Source organism: Nematostella vectensis, chromosome 10, assembly GCF_932526225.1.
Source record: "Nematostella vectensis chromosome 10, jaNemVect1.1, whole genome shotgun sequence".
Taxonomy (NCBI): Eukaryota; Metazoa; Cnidaria; class Anthozoa; order Actiniaria; family Edwardsiidae; genus Nematostella; species Nematostella vectensis.
Window position 1 is genome coordinate 15,110,399 of NC_064043.1, and position 21,114 is coordinate 15,131,512.

A 21,114-nucleotide genomic window follows, 5' to 3' on the forward strand; every position below is an offset into this window, starting at 1 on the left:
TTAAAAGCCCCGCCTTCAGTGACGTATGTTTTCGTAGGCTATGAAACCTTATACACATAAGATGCTAAATTCAGCAGAGAAATACACGGACAGCTATTTTTTCACACAACCAAAACAACATTGTCAAGTCGGACCAACGTACTTTAACAAACTCATCAACTCAACTCACCCAGCAAGCAGCGCACAAGGTCGATAGAGGGCCTGAAGAGCAGGGCTCTGTCTGACATAACATCGCATGGTGCTGCTGCCGGCGCGATGGGGTACACGGTGAACCTCCAGCCCCACCCATTCACCGAGCTGTCACTAGTGAACTTCCACCGCAGCTCGTCTCCACTCACGCGCAGTTCGCTAGCCCACTCGGACCACTCACGCCCTGACCGGAGTGACAGGATACGGCCAGTGGAGTCCATGATTGTCAGGGGGTCATGGCGGCGCTCGGTCGAGCATTGGCGGTCAAACTCTACCCTCAGGCCTTCTGCACCGGCGACCTTAAGGGGGGGGGGAATATTAGAATGACCACACCCAGTATCTGAGGGGAAGTGAAATAGTTAAGCGAAAAAGAATTGCTGTATCAGCATGTCTTGTTCCGATTCTACAACCAACTTCCCCCATCTATTCACACTTGTTTTCTCTAGTGTTCCCTACCTTGACCACACCCGAGGTGTTGTTTTCGCCGGTGAAGTTATGCCCCCCACCCCTCCCGATTCTATTCTCGCTCGTCCTCTCTAGATTTTCCTACCTTGACCACACCCGAGGTGTTTGTGTCGTCGGTGTAGGGGTGACTGCTTTCTTGGACAACTGGTTGGAAGGCGGAGTGTACGATGGAGTTGTCTGTGGTAACGTCTTCTAGTTCGGTGATGCACAGCTCAAGAAGCATATCTGCTATCTGCGCGAGTCAATAATAACAAAACCGCGTTCATGGAGGTAGTAGGAAACAAATATAATTTCAAACTAAAAGCCACTCTTATAATATACTTTTTCATGGCTACTGTAAAAGCTCTTTCAGACCCCCTTTTAAATACCCCATCCTTTGTTTCTGGCTTAGTGGACAACACCAGTTTACAACACTCTGACGTAATAGTTTGGAAGAGAACGAGTGCATTCCATATATAGCTCTTTTAGGTTTTTCATTCTATTTCTCCCGTTGCCGCCCATGTTGCCGTCATATTCTATATTTTAGCTTTTTTGTGTGGTAGTCACAGGACAAAGAGTAAATGCTCTATTTGCCACAAAGCACACGAGGGGTACTCACCTCTGGGCGTCCCTGAGCGAGACTTCGCAGAACACGTGACAAGACATCTTGGCCCGGTTCCCCAGCACGTCCCGCAACTGCCAGCTTCAACAGCTCAACCAACAAACGCGCGTCTTCAGGCCCGAGTCCAGCGGTAAACTCATCCAGATCTTCCACAACTGCCTGGCGTGACGCGTGACTCTCCACCGTCAGTGTCACGTCATCTAGTGACACTTCTGGTACGCTGGCGAGTGACACGGCCTCGTCTGTCGGGTCATCCCGCGGGCTGGCCTTCGGGTCAGATGCGAGGAACGCCTGCGAGTCCATGAGGGCGCCTACCACGGCATCTCGTGCGTAGATAATCTGCAGTGCCGTGAGGATGTGACCAAGTGCTTGCTGGCGCTCGCAGTTTGTGTTCAACGATAACACGATCTTAGCGAGTGAAGGCCGGTGGCGCTTGCCACTGATGAAGTCATTGTTACTGATGGTGTCTAGGATAGTAGCAGAAGGAGATTGTGTGGGCTCAGGAGCCAGGCACGACGCTCCTAAAGGGTCACGGGATACCGGGAACATCACTGGCTCATGGGTTGCTGGTGTGGGCAGGTCCGACTCGGCCCAGGCAATACTGTGTGATGAACCACAGGCTACTCGGGTTATCTTTTGCCCTTCTAGGCCGTTGACAAGCTGTGGTCGCCGGTTTACTGTTGTTGTGTTGTTGCCTTGTTGGCCGTGATCATTGTCTCCCCAGGCGAACACCTAGAAGCACTTGAGTCTTAGCACAGTACCAAAGACAGGTTTTGTGGTATCCCAACATCTCCCAAAGACACACCAAAAAGACCCATACCAACGACATCCAACCACCGCCTCTAAAACCAGACCCCGTCCACCAAGCATGTCAAGCATCCACGCTCATCGCCTTTTCTTACAACCTTAGAAAAGTCCCTTCCCCCACCCACATCCAACCTCTACTAGCCCTGTAAGAAGCTGCTGCCCTCACAGTCTACACTTCTTCAACTACATTAGCACTACGAACATATTCCCCGTGCACACCCCCCACCTCCTAGCCCTGCCAAAAGCCCCTGTGCGCCACCCTCAAGTCACCTCCTAGCCCTGCCAAAAGCCCCTGTGCGCCACCCACAAGTCACGTCCTCAGCCCATCACCTAAGTCCTGCATCCCCCCATCTTTTCTCCAACCCACATCACATGCAAACCTAATCACCTCCTACTCCTGGGAAAATACTCCTGCTCCCAAGTCATTCTGACCTGATAAATTCCTAGACTCTGACACCAAGTTGAGTTGACACCCTTATTATCTAGTCATAGAAAAGCCCCTTTCTCTTCTTATCCTTTCCCTGTAAAGACCTACCTGCCCCGAATCTGTGACAGCCAGGCAGTGCAGCGCACCCACCGCCACATCTACGATCTTCTTGCCTCGCAGCCCATCTACGATCTGTGGCTTGCGAACGTGTGTGTCGTTACCATGGCCGAGGCGATAATAATCGCCCTTTCCCCTGAGGAGGACAGTGATATATCCCTTACCACCTGATATAATATACTATATTTTCATCCTTGTGTTACTGATTGGGTGTATTGGATATGGAATCTGAATCCATTTTTTCGCGCAGTGCGTTTTCAAAGATGGACGGTGTGATGGAGGTAATACTGGGTCGAGCCACCTTAAGACTTTTCTTAATTTCGAGTAAATACTTTACTGGTATCTGCCTGTAAAGCTCATCTTTCTTAGCGTACAACTTACTCCAAAAGACTACTTACCAGGTCCAAACAAGTCCCGAGGTAGAAAGGGCGAGCGAAAACTGTGCTCCGCACGCCACCTTGCACACACCCTGACCCTGGAGCTTTTCGACTGGGTTTGGCACACTACACCCCTCGCTGCCGCCACGACCCAGCTTGCCGAAGTCACCATCACCCCAAGACCAGACAGTGCCGTCATCAGTCAAGGCGAGTGTTTGGGCGTCACGACTCCCGCATGCGATGTCAATCACGCGATGGCTAGTAAATGACTGGACCTGCAAGATGTCACAAGATGTCATAAGGAGGGAAGTACAGAAAAAGAAGATAAATAATCAATTTGATTATTTGGTAATACAAAAAACACATAGAACATAAGTCATGAAATTTGGGTAAGGATTTCCAACACAGCCATCACGAATAGGTGAGATGCGTGTAAGCCTTTAACCTTTTGGAATTTAAGGGTCGTTTGGCCCTTTTTTTCGGTTTTTGGGGATTAAGGTAAGTGTGGCCATACATTTTTGGGGTTAAGATACGTGTGGCCCTTACCTTTTTGGGTTTAAGATAGGTGTGGCCCTTACCTTTTTGGGTTCAAGATACGTGTGATCCTTACCTTTTTGGGTTTAAGATACGTGTGGCCCTTACCTTTTTGGGTTTAAGATACGTGTGGCCCTTACCTTTTTGGGTTTAAGATACGTGTGGCCCTTACCTTTTTGGGTTCAAGATACGTGTGGCCCTTTCCTTTTTGGGTTTAAGATACGTGTGGCCCTTACCTTTTTGGGTTTAAGATACGTGTGGCCCTTACCTTTTTGGGTTTAAGATACGTGTGGCCCTTACCTTTTTGGGATCAAGATACGTGTGGCCCTTACCTTTTTGGGTTTAAGATACGTGTGGCCCTTACCTTTTTGGGTTCAAGATACGTGTGGCCCTTACCTTTTTGGGTTTAAGATACGTGTGGCCCTTACCTTTTTGGGTTTAAGATGCGTGTGGCCCTTACCTTTTTGGGTTTAAGATGCGTGTAGTTGTCCCCATGCCCCAGTCTTCCGTACTCGCCCAGTCCCCACGTGTAAAGCTCGCCGCTGGACAGGATCGCGGCGCTATGCGAGCTCCCACACGACATGTCCCGCACACACGAGCTTTTGAACGTGTCGATGAGCTTTGGATGGTCGCAGTTCCTGAAAACAACCAAATGCAGTGAAAAACTCCTCGGTGGTAGAAAGTTTTAGTAGCAAGTAAGCGTTACATGCAAATGTGATGTACTATTTCGTAGTGACAAAAACCGATCCATTCTATTGCTAACGCATGAAATAATGGACAATGGTGTTTCCCAAAATATTAACATAAAATGTCTACATATTTTGATATATACAAAATTACAGTGTCGGGTCCAAAGTCTTTGCCCGACAAGATTGTAAATTACAGCGTTCAAGAGGCACCCTTTCTGCTCGATCAAAGACAGCGTGCAAAAAGAGTGTTTACAGCGCAACCATTAAAACCGTAGACACCTAAATCATGTGTGGAATGTATATTGTCTGCTGAGGAATCTGACTTTGAGGCTTGATGTCTTTAGTTAACCGCTTGAATATCTCGAGAATAATTGGTTGAAACAAACATTTTATACATAGTTCCGATGTTCACGGGTTTATTGCACGCGCTGAAAAATATTGTAGACACCAAGAATTTTAGAAAGAAACTCACATTCTATTGCCATGTCCAAGCTTGCCGTCCTCGCCCTCTCCCCACGAGAAGAGCTTGCCCTCAATGGTGAGCGCCATCGCGTGTCTGCCTCCCGAGTGCACCGACACCTTCCTGACCATGAATGAGCTGAGCGTCTCAATTTGTCTCGGGACCGTCACGTTGGCCGAGAGTGGCCCAAGGCCCAGTCTCCCGTTGGTCGACTCGCCACAGGCAAACACTTTGCCGTCGTGTGATACTGCAAAAAGGGTCTTGGAGCCGCCGGCAATTTGTTGCACCTTAAGCGCGCCTATAAACTCCGACAGGACGGGCACCTTGATCTAAAAATATAAAATACCATACACATGTTATGATCCAAGGGTAGCATCGGGTTGTTTTACGTGACAACTCTAGGGTTTGAATCAACAAAACCTGTGTTTCCGAGTGAAGAGAGAAAAATCGGAATAATAGCCACACCAATACTCTAACACTGACACCCTATGTTTAGTAATCCTTAATAGGCACACTAATAGTCTAATAAGAGCCTAGAAAAGTATGTCGCACCTTGGAGCCCTTGAGCCCTCCTAGCTGATCCTTATCGTTCAACCCCCAGACAAACACTTTAATCTGGCCTTCCTGGCCACTATCAGACACGCTGCGCTTTCTCCTGGACAGCCTTCTCTGCCTGGCCGCATCCTGATCATCGTCAAGGGCCAAGAAGGAGAAGCTGGCGGCCACGTCGTCTTCGTCTGCTTTGGGTCGCGCTGAGATGGTCAGGCCATGGACTTTACAGTCGATGCCGCTGCTCTTACACTGCCTGATGCTGATTTCGATATAGCGGTACTCCTGCGACAAACAAGCAGGAACACAATATACTTTACGCAATATACTTATGGGCACCTTGACACAAGCTCTACACTCAGAGGCACTATACTAAGCACAGGCACTATATGGTTTCCATATAATCAAACTCGATCGCACAGAATCGCAGCTTATTTGACCTTAAGATCACACTTGATCGCAGACAATCGCACAGTGAGTTGGCATAGAATCGTACACGACGCTTGGAGCACTATAGAAGAGGACGTCACGTCATAACTCGAAACCGAAAATATTAAGTCATACCAAAACAAATGCCTGTTGCATATGTCACACAACAACATGGGGTTGTAACTTTTGTCACCACACAACACAGGCCCGTCAGGTATGTCACACATCAAAATGGGATCGTCCCGTGTGTCACACCACAATACGGGCCCGTTACGAATGTCACACAACAACATGGGATCGCCCGTGTGTCACACCACAACACGGGCCCGTAACGTATGTCACACAAAAATATGGGATCGTTCCGTGTGTCACACCACAACACGGGCCCGTAACGTATGTCACACAACAACATGGGATCGTCCCGTGTGTCACACCACAACACGGGCCAGTCACGGATGTCACACAACAAAATGGGATCGTCCCGTGTGTCACACCACAACACGGGCCAGTCACGTTTGTCACACAACAATATGGGATCGTCCCGTGTGTCACACCACAACACGGGCCCGTTACGAATGTCACACAACAATATGGGATCGTCCCGTGTGTCACACCACAACACGGGCCAGTCACGTATGTCACACAACAACATGGGATCGCCCGTGTGTCACACCACAACACGGGCCCGTAACGTATGTCACACAAAAATATGGGATCGTTCCGTGTGTCACACCACAACACGGGCCCGTAACGTATGTCACACAACAACATGGGATCGTCCCGTGTGTCACACCACAACACGGGCCAGTCACGGATGTCACACAACAAAATGGGATCGTCCCGTGTGTCACACCACAACACGGGCCAGTCACGTATGTCACACAACAACATGGGATCGCCTGTGTGTCACACCATGACACAAATTAGAGCTCATGTCGACACTTGCTTTGATGCCATACCTCCGGTGCCTCTTCTAGAAGGGTAACAAGAGAGTCACTGGACCCAATGTGAACGGTCTTTATATCCTTCAGACGTGAGACGGTGTCTCCCCCTGATATGACCACCAGGGACGGCATGTAGCTACTGTCTGACGGATCCACGGTCATGCACAGCCGATGGATCAGGAGATCTGGAAACAGCTCCAAGCGTATCCAGTGCTACCGAGAAACGCAAAACAATCGTATTAACACACTAATAAACGTTATTTTAACTCCAAAAACAATGAAGAAACACATTTCTATAAGATCGTTTTCGTGTGGCCAGCTAGTTACGACAATCTTCATATTGACATATTATTTACGCAATTTGTTTAGACAAATTATTATACCTCTACTGTCACGTCGCCACCCTACCCTGTTTTCACCACTGCTAACTGTAAAGCTTTTCCTGTTGACCCAAACTAGCTACACACCTTCCCCTGTGGCCCTGATGACTGCCAGTAGGACTCTGTGCCATCAAAAAGCTTGGCGGCTTGGCTCTCGCGTGATGACACAGTCAGATTCTTAACCACTCGACCCCAGTCCTTCATAATGACGTCACCAGACGCAGGTGCCACAGACGGCCTGCTGCGCCCGCGACCTGGCTTGCCAGCGTTAACAGGGATACTTCCAGGCTCATCGAATCGGTAGAAAGGATGTCGATGGCTGCGGCGAACACGGAAGCAGTTTTCGCAGTAGTCAAAGTCGGGACAAGTCTTGCATTTAAAGCGAGAGCCCTCTATAGGGAATGTATGACACCCATCGCAGCTGTGATGGTAAAGAAAATCATACGGTCACACCACGGTTAAAAAACATTTTTTGTACATTATGTCGCTATGTTATTATGCTGTCAGTGTGCTATAAAGTATTTCCAAAGTACAGAAAATTCAACAATACATTTCTATTTGAGGGACATTTCTATTTAAGGAAAAAAATCACACCGATCTGATTAACCGTTTGTACCATATTATGCCTTATTCAATAGCAGATAAGTAACGGTAGGTAAAAATGTTATTATGTATTCACTAGAATACCTTATAAGGTCATGTGTACTTACGTGACGCCTGGGTGGCTGGGTGGTACCACCTCCATCTCGGTGATAAGCCCGGTCCAGTTCGCTTGCTGAGGGAAGTCCACCTTGACGTCCTTGCCGTTAGGGCTCAGGGACACTACTGTGCCGATGCTATTATGATTGACAGAGCCCCACTTGTACTTGGGCGTGGTCACCGTGGTCTTGACTCGTACCTGGTCCCCCACTTTGATGATGCCTCGTTGAGCTGAAAGCAGCGAATAGAAAATGGGACTCTCCAAGGGAAAACGTACACTATGGCTTTGAAAAAGTATTCCCGTGCGGAAAATGTACATAAGATGAGCGCTCTCTCTTCAAATCCCGGGTTAAATTTATCTTTATAATAGCGCTCATTTCAAAATCCGGTTTATCTGTTAAAGAGGTGCCTTTTCCCAAAGTGCAAAGAGTAAAAATCTTCCAAGAACCAGAAAGGGAGACTTACCATATGAATCGTGGCCAAGAAGCTCTACATGTGAATAGCGCACCCAGTATGTCCCGCCTTTACGCTGCCAGTCGGCCTGTACATTAAGGTCATGAAGACCATCACGGTCCAGCTGAAACAAGACAGGACTCACTACATCAATCAGTTTATTTACATTTTTCATTTCTCGTCTATTTTGTAGCTTAAGGTCGCTATTTCATTTAATGTTTTCATTAATTTATCACAATGACCACCTGATGTCCTGTTACGTACCTTGATTGCCTGTCACGTACCTTGAAGAATTGACTTGAGAATTAAGCGCTGAAAATAAACATTGAGCGCTAAACCCATCACGCAATGACCCGTAACGCGCCTTGATGACCCGTCACGCACCTTGATGACCCGTCACGCAATGACCCGTAACGTACCTGGATGACGCCTCACGCAATGACCCATTACGTACCTTGATGACCCGTCACGCGATGACCCGTTACGTACCTTGATGACCCGTCCTATATCACCCTCATGCACCTCCTCGTACGTCCGGCAGCACCGCACCATCATGCCCGTCTGTATATGGTCACGTACGTAGCGCGCGTACTCGTCATTACTGGAGAAGTCACTCCGAACCTTAAAGTCTGTAGGAGGGCTAGTGCCCTCGGTGTCGCTCGCGCTGGAATCGGAATCACTCGTCGAGCTCAGGTCGGTACATCCATCCTCGTCGCCATCATCGATATCTGAAGAGTCATCACTTGACGATGGTTCTGTTAGTTCAGGGACCTGAAGTGAAGGCACAGCATATTGACAATGACGATGACGAGGAAGACAGTTGGAAACACAGTACACTGCCAATGACGATAACGAGGAAGACAGTTGGAAACACAGTACACTGACAATGACGATAACGAGGAAGACAGTTGGAAACACAGTACACTGACAATGACGATGACGAGGAAGACAGTTGGAAACACAGTACACTGACAATGACGATGACGAGAAAGACAGTTGGAAACACAGTACACTGACAATGACGATAACGAGGAAGACAGTCGGAAACACAGTACACTGCCAATGACGATGACGAGAAAGACAGTTGGAAACACAGTACACTGACAATGACGATAACGAGGAAGACAGTCGGAAACACAGTACACTGCCAATGACGATGACGAGGAAGACAGTTGGAAACACAGTACACTGACAATGACGATGACGAGGAAGACAGTCGGAAACACAGTACACCGACAATGACGATGACGAGGAAGACAGTTGGAAACACAGTACACTGACAATGACGATGACGAGGAAGACAGTTGGAAACACAGTACACTGACAATGACGATGACGAGGAAGACAGTTGGAAACACAGTACACTGACAATGACGATGACGAGGAAGACAGTTGGAAACACAGTACACCGACAATGACGATGACGAGGAAGACAGTTGGAAACACAGTACACCGACAATGACGATGACGAGGAAGACAGTTGGAAACACAGTACACTGCCAATGACGATGACGAGGAAGAAAGTTGGAAACACAGTACACCGACAATGACGATGACGAGGAAGACAGTTGGAAACACAGTACACTGACAATGACGATGACGAGGAAGACAGTTGGAAACACAGTACACCGACAATGACGATGACGAGGAAGACAGTTGGAAACACAGTACACTGCCAATGACGATGACGAGGAAGACAGTTGGAAACACAGTACACTGACAATGACGATGACGAGGAAGACAGTTGGAAACACAGTACACCGACAATGACGATGACGAGGAAGACAGTCGGAAACACAGTACACCGACAATGACGATGACGAGGAAGACAGTCGGAAACACAGTACACCGACAATGACGATGACGAGGAAGACAGTTGGAAACACAGTACACTGACAATGACGATAACGAAGAAGACAGTTGGAAACACAGTACACTGACAATGACGAGGAAGACAGTCGGAAACACAGTACACTGACAATGACGATAACGAAGAAGACAGTCGGAAACACAGTACACCGACAATGACGATGACGAGGAAGACAGTTGGAAACACAGTACACTGACAATGACGATGACGAGGAAGACAGTTGGAAACACAGTACACTGACAATGACGATAACGAGGAAGACAGTTGGAAACACAGTACACTGACAATGACGATGACGAGGAAGACAGTTGGAAACACAGTACACTGACAATGACGAGGAAGACAGTTGGAAACACAGTACACTGCCAATGACGATAACGAGGAAGACAGTAGGAAACACAATACACTGACAATGACGATGACGAGGAAGACAGTTGGAAACACAGTACACTGACAATGACGATAACGAGGAAGACAGTTGGAAACACAGTACACTGACAATGACGATGACGACAGTTGGAAACACAGTACACTGACAATGACGATGACGAGGAAGACAGTTGGAAACACAGTACACTGCCAATGACGATGACGAGGAAGACAGTTGGAAACACAGTACACTGACAATGACGATAACGAGGAAGACAGTTGGAAACACAATACACTGACAATGACGATGACGAGGAAGACAGTTGGAAACACAGTACACTGACAATGACGATAACGAGGAAGACAGTTGGAAACACAGTACACTGACAATGACGATGACGAGGAAGACAGTTGGAAACACAGTACACTGACAATGACGATGACGAGGAAGACAGTCGGAAACACAGTACACTGACAATGACGATAACGAGGAAGACAGTTGGAAACACAGTACACTGACAATGACGATGACGAGGAAGACAGTTGGAAACACAGTACACTGACAATGACGATGACGAGGAAGACAGTTGGAAACACAGTACACTGACAATGACGATAACGAGGAAGACAGTTGGAAACACAGTACACTGCCAATGACGAGGAAGACAGTTGGAAACACAGTACACTGCCAATGACGATAACGAGGAAGACAGTTGGAAACACAGTACACTGCCAATGACGATAACGAGGAAGACAGTTGGAAACACAGTACACTGACAATGACGATAACGAGGAAGACAGTTGGAAACACAGTACACTGACAATGACGATAACGAGGAAGACAGTTGGAAACACATTACACTGACAATGACGATAACGAGGAAGACAGTTGGAAACACAGTACACTGACAATGACGATGACGATGAAGACAGTCGGAAACACAGTACACTGACAATGACGATAACGAGGAAGACAGTTGGAAACACAGTACACTGACAATGACGATAACGAGGAAGACAGTTGGAAACACAGTACACTGACAATGACGATAACGAGGAAGACAGTTGGAAACACAGTACACTGACAATGACGATAACGAGGAAGACAGTTGGAAACACAGTACACTGACAATGACGATAACGAGGAAGACAGTTGGAAACACAGTACACTGACAATGACGATGACGATGAAGACAGTCGGAAACACAGTACACTGACAATGACGATAACGAGGAAGACAGTTGGAAACACAGTACACTGACAATGACGATAACGAGGAAGACAGTTGGAAACACAGTACACTGACAATGACGATAACGAGGAAGACAGTTGGAAACACAGTACACTGACAATGACGATGACGAGGAAGACAGTTGGAAACACAGTACACTGACAATGACGATAACGAGGAAGACAGTTGGAAACACAGTACACTGCCAATGACGATAACGAGGAAGACAGTTGGAAACACAGTACACTGACAATGACGATAACGAGGAAGACAGTTGGAAACACAGTACACGGACAATGACGATGACGAGGAAGACAGTTGGAAACACAGTACACTGACAATGACGATAACGAGGAAGACAGTTGGAAACACAGTACACTGACAATGACGATAACGAGGAAGACAGTTGGAAACACAGTACACTGACAATGACGATGATGAAAAAAAAATCAATAACAAGAAACCCATTACATACATGAATGGAGGAGAAAAAGCTAACAGACTTTCGATTCCAAAAAGCTGCTCAGTAAAGCCAATAAAAATACTCAAAGACTCTAGATTCGACTGTGTTACACAATCTTTTGATATTGGACTTATATTTTTAGACAATATCATTATCTGAAGAGTATATTATACTTCAGCAAAATAATGGACCCGTTTTTAGAATTGTTAGAATTTCACATTAATTCAATTGGCTTCTGTTTGCCAATTATATCGATATTCTTCTGGCACTAAAAGATCGTCACAGTTTGTCTAAAATCCTCTCGGTTAGCTTTCACTATTGATCAGAAGGGATACTAACCGAGACCTCAGGGTGGTCTAGAAGCCAGGCGACCACTAACTCTGGCCGAGGGTCCTCTTCCTCTCTCAACTCCTTGAGAGCGTACTCCACGTGCTGACGAGGGAAGCCCATCTCGATCAGCTGCTGTACAGCAGGCGTGACAGGTGAGCTGCCCTGCTTCTTGACGCGCACCTTCTTACTCAGCTTGGGCTGCTTAGGTTGAGGCTTGACGGACAGAGGGGCTTGGTTGCTGTCGTTAGGGGGTTCCGGCTCGGGGGGTGGGGAAATAGGGTGCTCGTCGGGCTTGGTTGCCTCAGTGGCAAGGAACTGGCAAGTGGCTAAAGCAGCAGCCTTACAAAATAAAAAAAAATGAAGCATGGGCGTGCAGAGAAATGGGATTTTATCTTCGAGAGTTCAAAACGATATTTCCTTTAGTTCATTAACGATGTTGATACACAAACAAAGTGCAATGTGAAACACAAGTCAAATTGTGTATAGAAAAAGTATCGTTTTTTACGTGTTCTTTTGTGACATTTCTCAGAGGTTAAATTCTCTTTAAGACACTAATATACAATATAGCTGTACGTACCGCTCAAACCTGAAACTGATTAAAGTTTATTTTGATTTCTCCGTGGCGATATTAAAAAGTGTGTTCGAGTAATAGATTTCGCAAAACAAGGCGCCGAAAGCAGTGGGTAAAAAACCTTTGTACAAGTCCAATGGCGCCGAGTGAGCATACGCTCAGGTTTGCAGTGATCACTTCGTAAAAGGTTTCTTTATCTCTGAATTCTGTTGTTTGCAGATGAAATACTTTCTTTAAAACAATGTTTAATATTTGTAGCAATTGTAGGGACCATTTTGATTTGAATGTTGACACAACTACAAACTAAAAGTGAAAGCGAGCGAGAAAGTTGCGTGTGTTTATAACTGTGATTCGTGGACTTGAAGCATGGTACCTTTTAGAGCGTTAGTACTAAACTTCTATGAGGTTTGAAAGGTGTTGGAACCTTTCACCTCTTTAAGTGCTTCAAGTGTTTAAAAACACAGCTAGGAAAATTCCAGGCTCGAAAACAGTTCACACAAACACTGTTTTAACTGAGCAACGGGTATCAGATAATCCCCAACACCCTTAGTAAGATAGAGGCGACGTTTTTTTATATCAATAATGCATTTGCTATTAAAATGTACCTCAAGCTCTTCCCTGTCAAAGAGGGACTTGATGGGTGACGGCTTGATAGCTGCTGTCATTAACTGGTGCAATGAAAACGTATTACCAGCCTCATCCCCTCCCTGGTGAGTAAGGATTTGTCGCAGGTTATCTTGGCGGCTGAAGAGGACACGTGCTGCTTTTAGAAGCCCAAGGTTGATCTGCTGCTGACGAAGCAATGCAGTGTCCACATCTTCTTCTGGAATGACATGGTAAACCGTTCATTAAAAGCGAAGCGATCAGGATTAAAATAAGATAAAGACAGACTGAGAAATGGTTAGACAGAAGGATAGACAGACAGAATGATTTCACACTACCCACATCAAAACTTGTGCTGCAATAACACCCATTGCTTTAACTTTGGTGGCTTTACACCCCTTGCTTTACCTTTGTAGCCACCAAATACATTGCTTTACCTTTGCAGACACCACACAAGTTGCCTTAACTTTGCAGACACCACACATATTACCATTATTCATTATATGTAGATATCATACCTATTGGTTTACCTTTGTCGAGACCACACTCTATGTTTTACCTTTGCTGGTGTCAGGTCTGTTGGGTCTGGTCCTGTTGGAATCCTCATCTCCTGGGGGCGTAGGTAACACAAAATCCTGAGCAGGAGGCTCGACAGTCTTGCGCCTTCCTGTGCCGGCAAGTCGGACTAGCGACGCCCAGATCCCAATTGCTGCCTCAGACATGGGCAGATATTCGACTGAAAATGGGAATACTGGCACCTGAAAACAACGACAGATTGATTTTTGGATTCTTTAACTAATTCCTAGTTTACCTGGAAGTTTCCTGTGCTTACCGCTTTCAGCTGAGAGATTGGACATATCTTGGGCTTGCTGTGGTTTTTGGACTGCACGGTAACTTTACCGTTTGGCGCAATACGGCTAACGGTGCCCAGACCCCAATCCTTATGGGTTACCAGTCCACCAAGACGAGGCCGACTGTCGACGCCACCAATGACCGCAAGCACGGCCATCACAGGGCCCTGGGCCGAGGGGTCATCAAATGCTTCGCTAGGGATCTGTGGAGTTTTCATCAGGGTACTTACATGAAAATATCTCATCGCCTTTTACATTTTTGTTTTATATATATTTTAAATTAAATTTTTCCATGTTTTAAGCGCGTTAACTACATTATTATTATTATTATTATTATTATTATTATTATTATTATTATTATTATTATTATTATTATTATTATTATTATTATTGTTATTGTTATTGTTATTTTGTATCATCACTTCTCAATAACCTAAAAACCCTTAAGGAAAATTTAATTGGAATGAAAAATGTCCATAGCAAGATTCATAGATTTGATTTACACGACCTTTATTATTAGGATTCCATCGTTTTCTGATGGGTGCTAAAGAATTCCTTTGCTATGCTGGTTGGTGACATTGATCGTATTCGTATTCTAACTGGCCCTTCTCAAAAGGTAGCCACGGAAGCATGCGCCGCACTGAAACGCTCGTTCTAATTTTGAAAATGCAAATCATAAGACTGTCAGATTAGACAGAGATGCTTTCTAACCTGTGCTGGCTCTCCTTCCTCACTTTCTCCTGGCGATGACGTCATAAGGGCTATGCCACCAAGCCTCTGGCTGATGAAGGTATTAATGGGCTGGTTCCAGTCATCAAGAGAGTGGAGTCTGCGCAGTAGAGCTACCAATTCCTCGGCAACTGTACTGCTGTAGGTTGCAGAGATCGAAGCTGGGGCCTTCGGCTTTCTGCGACCACGCCTTCCTTTCTCGCCTTTAAATAGCAATAGTAATAATTATCACGACTATCAAAATATTTTCCATGATTGTGGCAATTGTAGCTAAGTTAGATGGGAACACTAGGGATGGCGTTTAATGAAAACTTAACTAGTTATGGATCACTTCACCTATCTGGAACAAGTAGGACGATATCATCATCCTACGATTTACGTTATCGATGTTCGTTTATCGTCTATGATTTAACATCGTGGACGATTTATGTTACGATTTACGACTACGATTTACGTTACGATTTACATTTTCGTTTTTGATCTATAATGGATCCGAATGTTGGACCACTTTTCACGGTAAAACAGCTGAGCATCCCATCTCAACATGTTACCGTTTTATTTCAAGATCATACCGAGGAAGGAAGTTATATCTCATGCGTTTCTCTATGCGAGGGATCACATTCGCAGAGGCGCGACGTTGAAGACTATCACAAGCCAAAAAAGTATTTTCGCGACAAAAATGACTAATGAATAGCCTTCAAAATTCCTTTTTCTCAAGCAAATTACACGAGGACAGATACGAAAATAAAATCTAAATATAATTCAAATACTTTTGCTGTAGTTTAATTTTAATGTAGCGCGCGTCACATTAATAAAGTGTATATATTTCTGATCAAGTGTTCTTACCGGCACTGTGTAATATTGGTAATGTTCCAGTGCATGCCATTAAAACTTTTCCAAGCAAAGCAAAAAGCTTCTCCACCAGATCATCCATCCTTGCCAAGTCTTTCCTCTTTTCCCAAGACGATAGCACTGTCCGTAGCAACCGCAGCGCCAAGACCTAGTCAGTAACAGATAATATCAATATAAGCGCAAATCAATAGGACCATGAAGTCCCAGGAGATCTGCATTTGTGTCGGACATATTCTTGCTCACACTTGCAAATAAACCGTTGTATTTCATTTATAAACAATAACCAAGGAGTGGTTGATCAACATTCTTTACGTTCCGAGAGTTTCTCTTTAATAGGGAATCAATGGTAGACCAGTGCGTTTGATCATTAGCGTACGGGGCCTATTTTCACAGGTGGTACAGTGTGTTAACCAGTTAGAGATAACCCCTTAATTTTTTTTACAAAATTTCTTTTCATGTTGATGACAGGATAGCCCCTCACCCGTCTCGGTAGATGACTCCTCACCCGTCTCGGTAGATGACTCCTCACCCGTCTCGGTAGGTGACCAGTCACCTGTCTGGGTAGGTGACCCCCCACCTGTCCCGGTAGGTGACCCCTCACCTGTCTCGGTAGGTGACCCCCCACCTGTCTCGGTAGATGACCCCTCACCTGTCTCGGTAGATGACCCCTCACCTGTCCCGGTAGGTGACCCCTCACCTGTCTCAGTAGATGACCCCTCACCTGTCTCGGTAGGTGACCCCTCACCTGTCTCAGTAGATGACCCCTCACCTGTCTCGGTAGGTGACCCCCCACCTGTCTCGGTAGATGACCCCTCACCTGTCTCGGTAGGTGACCCCTCACCTGTCTCAGTAGATGACCCCTCACCCGTCTCGGTAGATGACTCCTCACCCGTCTCGGTAGGTGACCAGTCACCTGTCTGGGTAGGTGACCCCCCACCTGTCCCGGTAGGTGACCCCTCACCTGTCTCGGTAGGTGACCCCCCACCTGTCTCGGTAGATGACCCCTCACCTGTCTCGGTAGATGACCCCTCACCTGTCCCGGTAGGTGACCCCTCACCTGTCTCAGTAGATGACCCCTCACCTGTCTCGGTAGGTGACCCCTCACCTGTCTCAGTAGATGACCCCTCACCTGTCTCGGTAGGTGACCCCCCACCTGTCTCGGTAGATGACCCCTCACCTGTCTCGGTAGGTGACCCCTCACCTGTCTCGGTAGGTGACCCCCCACCTGTCCCGGAAGGTGACCCCTCACCTGTCTCGGTAGGTGACCCCTCACCTGTCTCAGTAGATGACCCCTCACCTGTCTGGGTAGGTGACCCCTCACCTGTCTCGGTAGGTGACCCCTCACCTGTCTCAGTAGATGACCCCTCACCTGTCTCGGTAGGTGACCCCTCACCTGTCTCAGTAGATGACCGCTCACCTGTCTCGGTAGATGACCCCTCACCTGTCTCGGTAGATTACCCCTCACCTGTCTCGGTAGGTGACCACTCACCTGTCTCAGTAGATGACCCCTCACCTGTCTCGGTAGGTGACCCCTCACCTGTCTCAGTAGATGACCCCTCACCTGTCTCGGTAGGTGACCCCTCACCTGTCTCGGTAGGTGACCCCTCACCTGTCTCGGTAGGTGACCCCCCACCTGTCCCGGAAGGTGACCCCTCACCTGTCTCAGTAGATGACCCCTCACCTGTCTCGGTAGGTGACCCCTCACCTGTCTCGGTAGGTGACCCCTCACCTGTCTCGGTAGGTGACCCCTCACCTGTCTCGGTAGGTGACCCCTCACCTGTCTCAGTAGATGACCCCTCACCTGTCTCAGTAGATGACCGCTCACCTGTCCCGGTAGGTGACCCCTCACCTGTCTCGGTAGGTGACCCCTCACCTGTCTCGGTAGATGACCCCTCACCTGTCTCGGTAGATGACCCCTCACCTGTCCCGGTAGGTGACCCTTCACCTGTCCCGGTAGGTGACCCCTCACCTGTCTCGGTAGGTGACCCCTCACCTGTCTCGGTAGGTGACCCCTCACCTGTCTCGGTAGGTGACCCCTCACCTGTCTCGGTAGGTGACCCCCCACCTGTCCCGGAAGGTGACCCCTCACCTGTCTCGGTAGGTGACCCCTCACCTGTCTCGGTAGATGACCCCTCACCTGTCTCGGTAGGTGACCCCTCACCTGTCTCGGTAGGTGACCCCTCACCTGTCTCGGTAGATTACCCCTCACCTGTCTCGGTAGATTACCCCTCACCTGTCTCGGTAGGTGACCACTCACCTGTCTGGGTAGATGACCCCTCACCTGCCTCGGTAGATGACCCCTCACCTGTCTCGGTAGGTGACCCCTCACCTGTCTGGGTAGATGACCCCTCACCTATCCCGGTAGATGACCCCTCACCTGTCTCGGTAGGTGACCCCTCACCTGTCTCGGTAGATGACCCCTCACCTGTCTCGGTAGATTACCCCTCACCTGTCTCGGTAGGTGACCACTCACCTGTCTGGGTAGATGACCCCTCACCTGCCTCGGTAGATGACCCCTCACCTGTCTCGGTAGGTGACCCCTCACCTGTCTGGGTAGATGACCCCTCACCTATCCCGGTAGATGACCCCTCACCTGTCTCGGTAGGTGACCCCTCACCTGTCTCGGTAGATGACCCCTCACCTATCCCGGTAGGTTACCCCTCACCTGTCTCGGTAGGTGACCCCTCACCTGTCTGGGTAGATTACCCCTCACCTGTCTCGGGAGATGACCCCTCACCTGTCTCGGTAGATGACCCCTCACCTGTCTCGGTAGGTAACCCCTCACCTGTCTCGGTAGATGACCCTCACCTGTCTCGGTAGATGACCCTCACCTGTCTCGTAGGTGACCCCCCACCTGTCTCGGTAGATGACCCCTCACCTGTCTCGTAGGTGACCCCCCACCTGTCTCGGTAGGTGACCCCTCACCTGTCTTGGTAGATGACCCCTCACCTGTCTGGGTAGATGACCCCTCACCTGTCTCGGTAGGTGACCCCTCACCTGTCTCGGTAGGTGACCCCTCACCTGTCTCGGTATGTGACCCCTCACCTGTCTCGGTAGATGACCCCTCACCTGTCTCGGTAGGTGACCCCTCACCTGTCTCGGTAGATGACCCCTCACCTGTCTCGGTAGATGACCCTCACCTGTCTCGTAGGTGACCCCCACCTGTCTGGATAGATGACCCCTCACCTGTCTCGTAGGTGACCCCCCACCTGTCTCGGTAGGTGACCCCTCACCTGTCTTGGTAGATGACCCCTCACCTGTCTCGGTAGGTGACCCCTCACCTGTCTTGGTAGATGACCCCTCACCTGTCTCGGTAGGTGACCCCTCACCTGTCTCGGTAGGTGACCCCTCACCTGTCTCAGTAGATGACCCCTCACCTGTCTCGGTAGGTGACTTGCTGATACTGCTGCAGGCACATCCTCATTAGGCAGGGTGCCACTCATCATCCGCAGGAGTAGGTCCACCCACTGTTGAGTACTGAGGGCCATACACATGGCTGGGGTGATTGCTACACTGCGCACAAACCCAAGTTTGGCCCAATCACGGTACTGCTGATAGAGGACCGCCTCGTACCTTTCGCCAGCTTTGAACCGAAAGCAAGAAAAGTACCTTTTAAACAACAGAACGTTTTTGATTCAGGGTAAAATAGCATCTGCGAGCAAACAGCAGGTATTAAATGGGCAAAGCGAGGCACATGTGAATCCATTCTGTCTTGTGTAACACCCCCTTTTTCCAACATGTGAATCCATTCTGTCTTGTGTAACACCCCCTTTTTTCAACATGTGAATCCATTCTGTCTTGTGTAACACCCCTTTTTCCAACATGCAATGCAACTTTTCGTTGTGTTTTTAGAGAAGTAGAACTGATTTCTACGTTTTACAAAATAGCGAGAAAAATTGCCTATTTTATCATGTTTCTGCACGTTGCATTGCAAGTTGCAGGACAAATTACATAGGAAACAAAGCTCTGCACGGCATGTCCCGTACCTGTGCATTTGGTGCCTGCAGATACCAGCTTATGCAAAAGTGTGCTGACAGTTCGCACTTGACTCGTCTGGATGGAGTCCGCATGAAGACCGCATGTCAGTGCCAGGGCTCGCATCAAGCAGATGCAGGAGCGGCGGATGAGCGCAGTAGGGTGGCTTGCCTGGATCTCAGTCTTCTCTGTCTTCGAGTCATCTGCATAGACAACACTGATTCAAGTCCGCAGGTATGGCATGCGTCACAACCTTGTATATTATTATTCTTGATTTAATTATTCAGAACTTTCAAATATGACTTTCCTTGCATACATTTGAAATGTATGTCGTCGTGATTAAAGTAGATTTGATCCACAACTGACGTCTCGATTGCAGTTCATTTTATGCATCAAGCAAGTAGCGTCAACAAGAGAGAGATTAATTCATTCCTACTAGCATCACAACCAAAGAGCGAGTTAGAAAATTCGTGAAGTAAAATTCACTTACACGTGTATTTAAAAATAAAAGATTTCTCAGTGGCTAAAATTCTTGTAAAACAATGGTCTTCAATAAAACGTGAAGCCCTTCACTAGGCTTCAGTTGCAGAGGCAATAGAAACTTTTAAGTTATCGAAACAAACAATCGAAACTGATAAATTAACCCGCTAAGCCGTGGGAACAGTCATTTCCAAAGTACCTGTCTACCTTCATAATCGAGATCTTTCCTACTACTGTATATGTTCGATTCCCGATGCTCTAAACTGATTAGATTGCTCGCGTACGCATGTCTCGTCTTACCCTTCATGTCTTCCTCTTCCTCGTCACTACTCTCCGGTATTGGAGGGGGTCTTGCCAGCTTCAAGTCGTACTTGCCCTCCTTGCCCATGCGGTAGGAGTTAGTGCTCCCTGTCTCCCACTGAACACGCGCCCAGCCATCCTCTCCCAGCTCCCCGATAATCCGGCCTTCGCTCGGAGGCGGGCCATCCTATGGACAAAACCATAAAGCATTTGTTTAACGGGAACACAGTACTGCAGTAAGACAGCATATGATAACAAAATGTATGTATGTCTCAACGTAGACAAGGCAGAACAGAGATACAACTGTTATTTATATATTTTTTCTTTCATTTTTTTTAAAAAGCACATCAGATACAAATGCATATCTTGA

The 21,114-nt window shown here is 47.5% G+C and overlaps 1 protein-coding gene across 5 annotated transcripts in view; it reads right to left on the reverse strand.

The window, feature by feature from the left end:
- The window catches only part of LOC5508703 (E3 ubiquitin-protein ligase HERC2), a 67,928-nt gene that overhangs the window by 15,062 nt on the left and 31,752 nt on the right, over positions 1 to 21,114 (reverse strand). For all 5 annotated transcript variants that reach the window (XM_048733275.1, XM_048733276.1, XM_048733274.1 and 2 more), the window contains 22 exons: positions 20,745 to 20,931; positions 19,976 to 20,167; positions 19,367 to 19,572; positions 15,984 to 16,137; positions 15,120 to 15,340; positions 14,390 to 14,611; positions 14,117 to 14,315; positions 13,560 to 13,777; positions 12,393 to 12,722; positions 8,610 to 8,891; positions 8,133 to 8,244; positions 7,679 to 7,898; positions 7,056 to 7,389; positions 6,604 to 6,801; positions 5,219 to 5,500; positions 4,679 to 4,995; positions 3,978 to 4,155; positions 3,005 to 3,258; positions 2,598 to 2,742; positions 1,253 to 1,987; positions 740 to 886; positions 170 to 488 (listed from right to left, as the gene is read on the reverse strand). In XM_048733275.1, the coding sequence (XP_048589232.1) occupies positions 170 to 488; positions 740 to 886; positions 1,253 to 1,987; positions 2,598 to 2,742; positions 3,005 to 3,258; positions 3,978 to 4,155; positions 4,679 to 4,995; positions 5,219 to 5,500; positions 6,604 to 6,801; positions 7,056 to 7,389; positions 7,679 to 7,898; positions 8,133 to 8,244; positions 8,610 to 8,891; positions 12,393 to 12,722; positions 13,560 to 13,777; positions 14,117 to 14,315; positions 14,390 to 14,611; positions 15,120 to 15,340; positions 15,984 to 16,137; positions 19,367 to 19,572; positions 19,976 to 20,167; positions 20,745 to 20,931 (5,452 nt within the window). The remainder of the gene's footprint in view (positions 1 to 169; positions 489 to 739; positions 887 to 1,252; positions 1,988 to 2,597; positions 2,743 to 3,004; positions 3,259 to 3,977; positions 4,156 to 4,678; positions 4,996 to 5,218; positions 5,501 to 6,603; positions 6,802 to 7,055; positions 7,390 to 7,678; positions 7,899 to 8,132; positions 8,245 to 8,609; positions 8,892 to 12,392; positions 12,723 to 13,559; positions 13,778 to 14,116; positions 14,316 to 14,389; positions 14,612 to 15,119; positions 15,341 to 15,983; positions 16,138 to 19,366; positions 19,573 to 19,975; positions 20,168 to 20,744; positions 20,932 to 21,114) is intronic.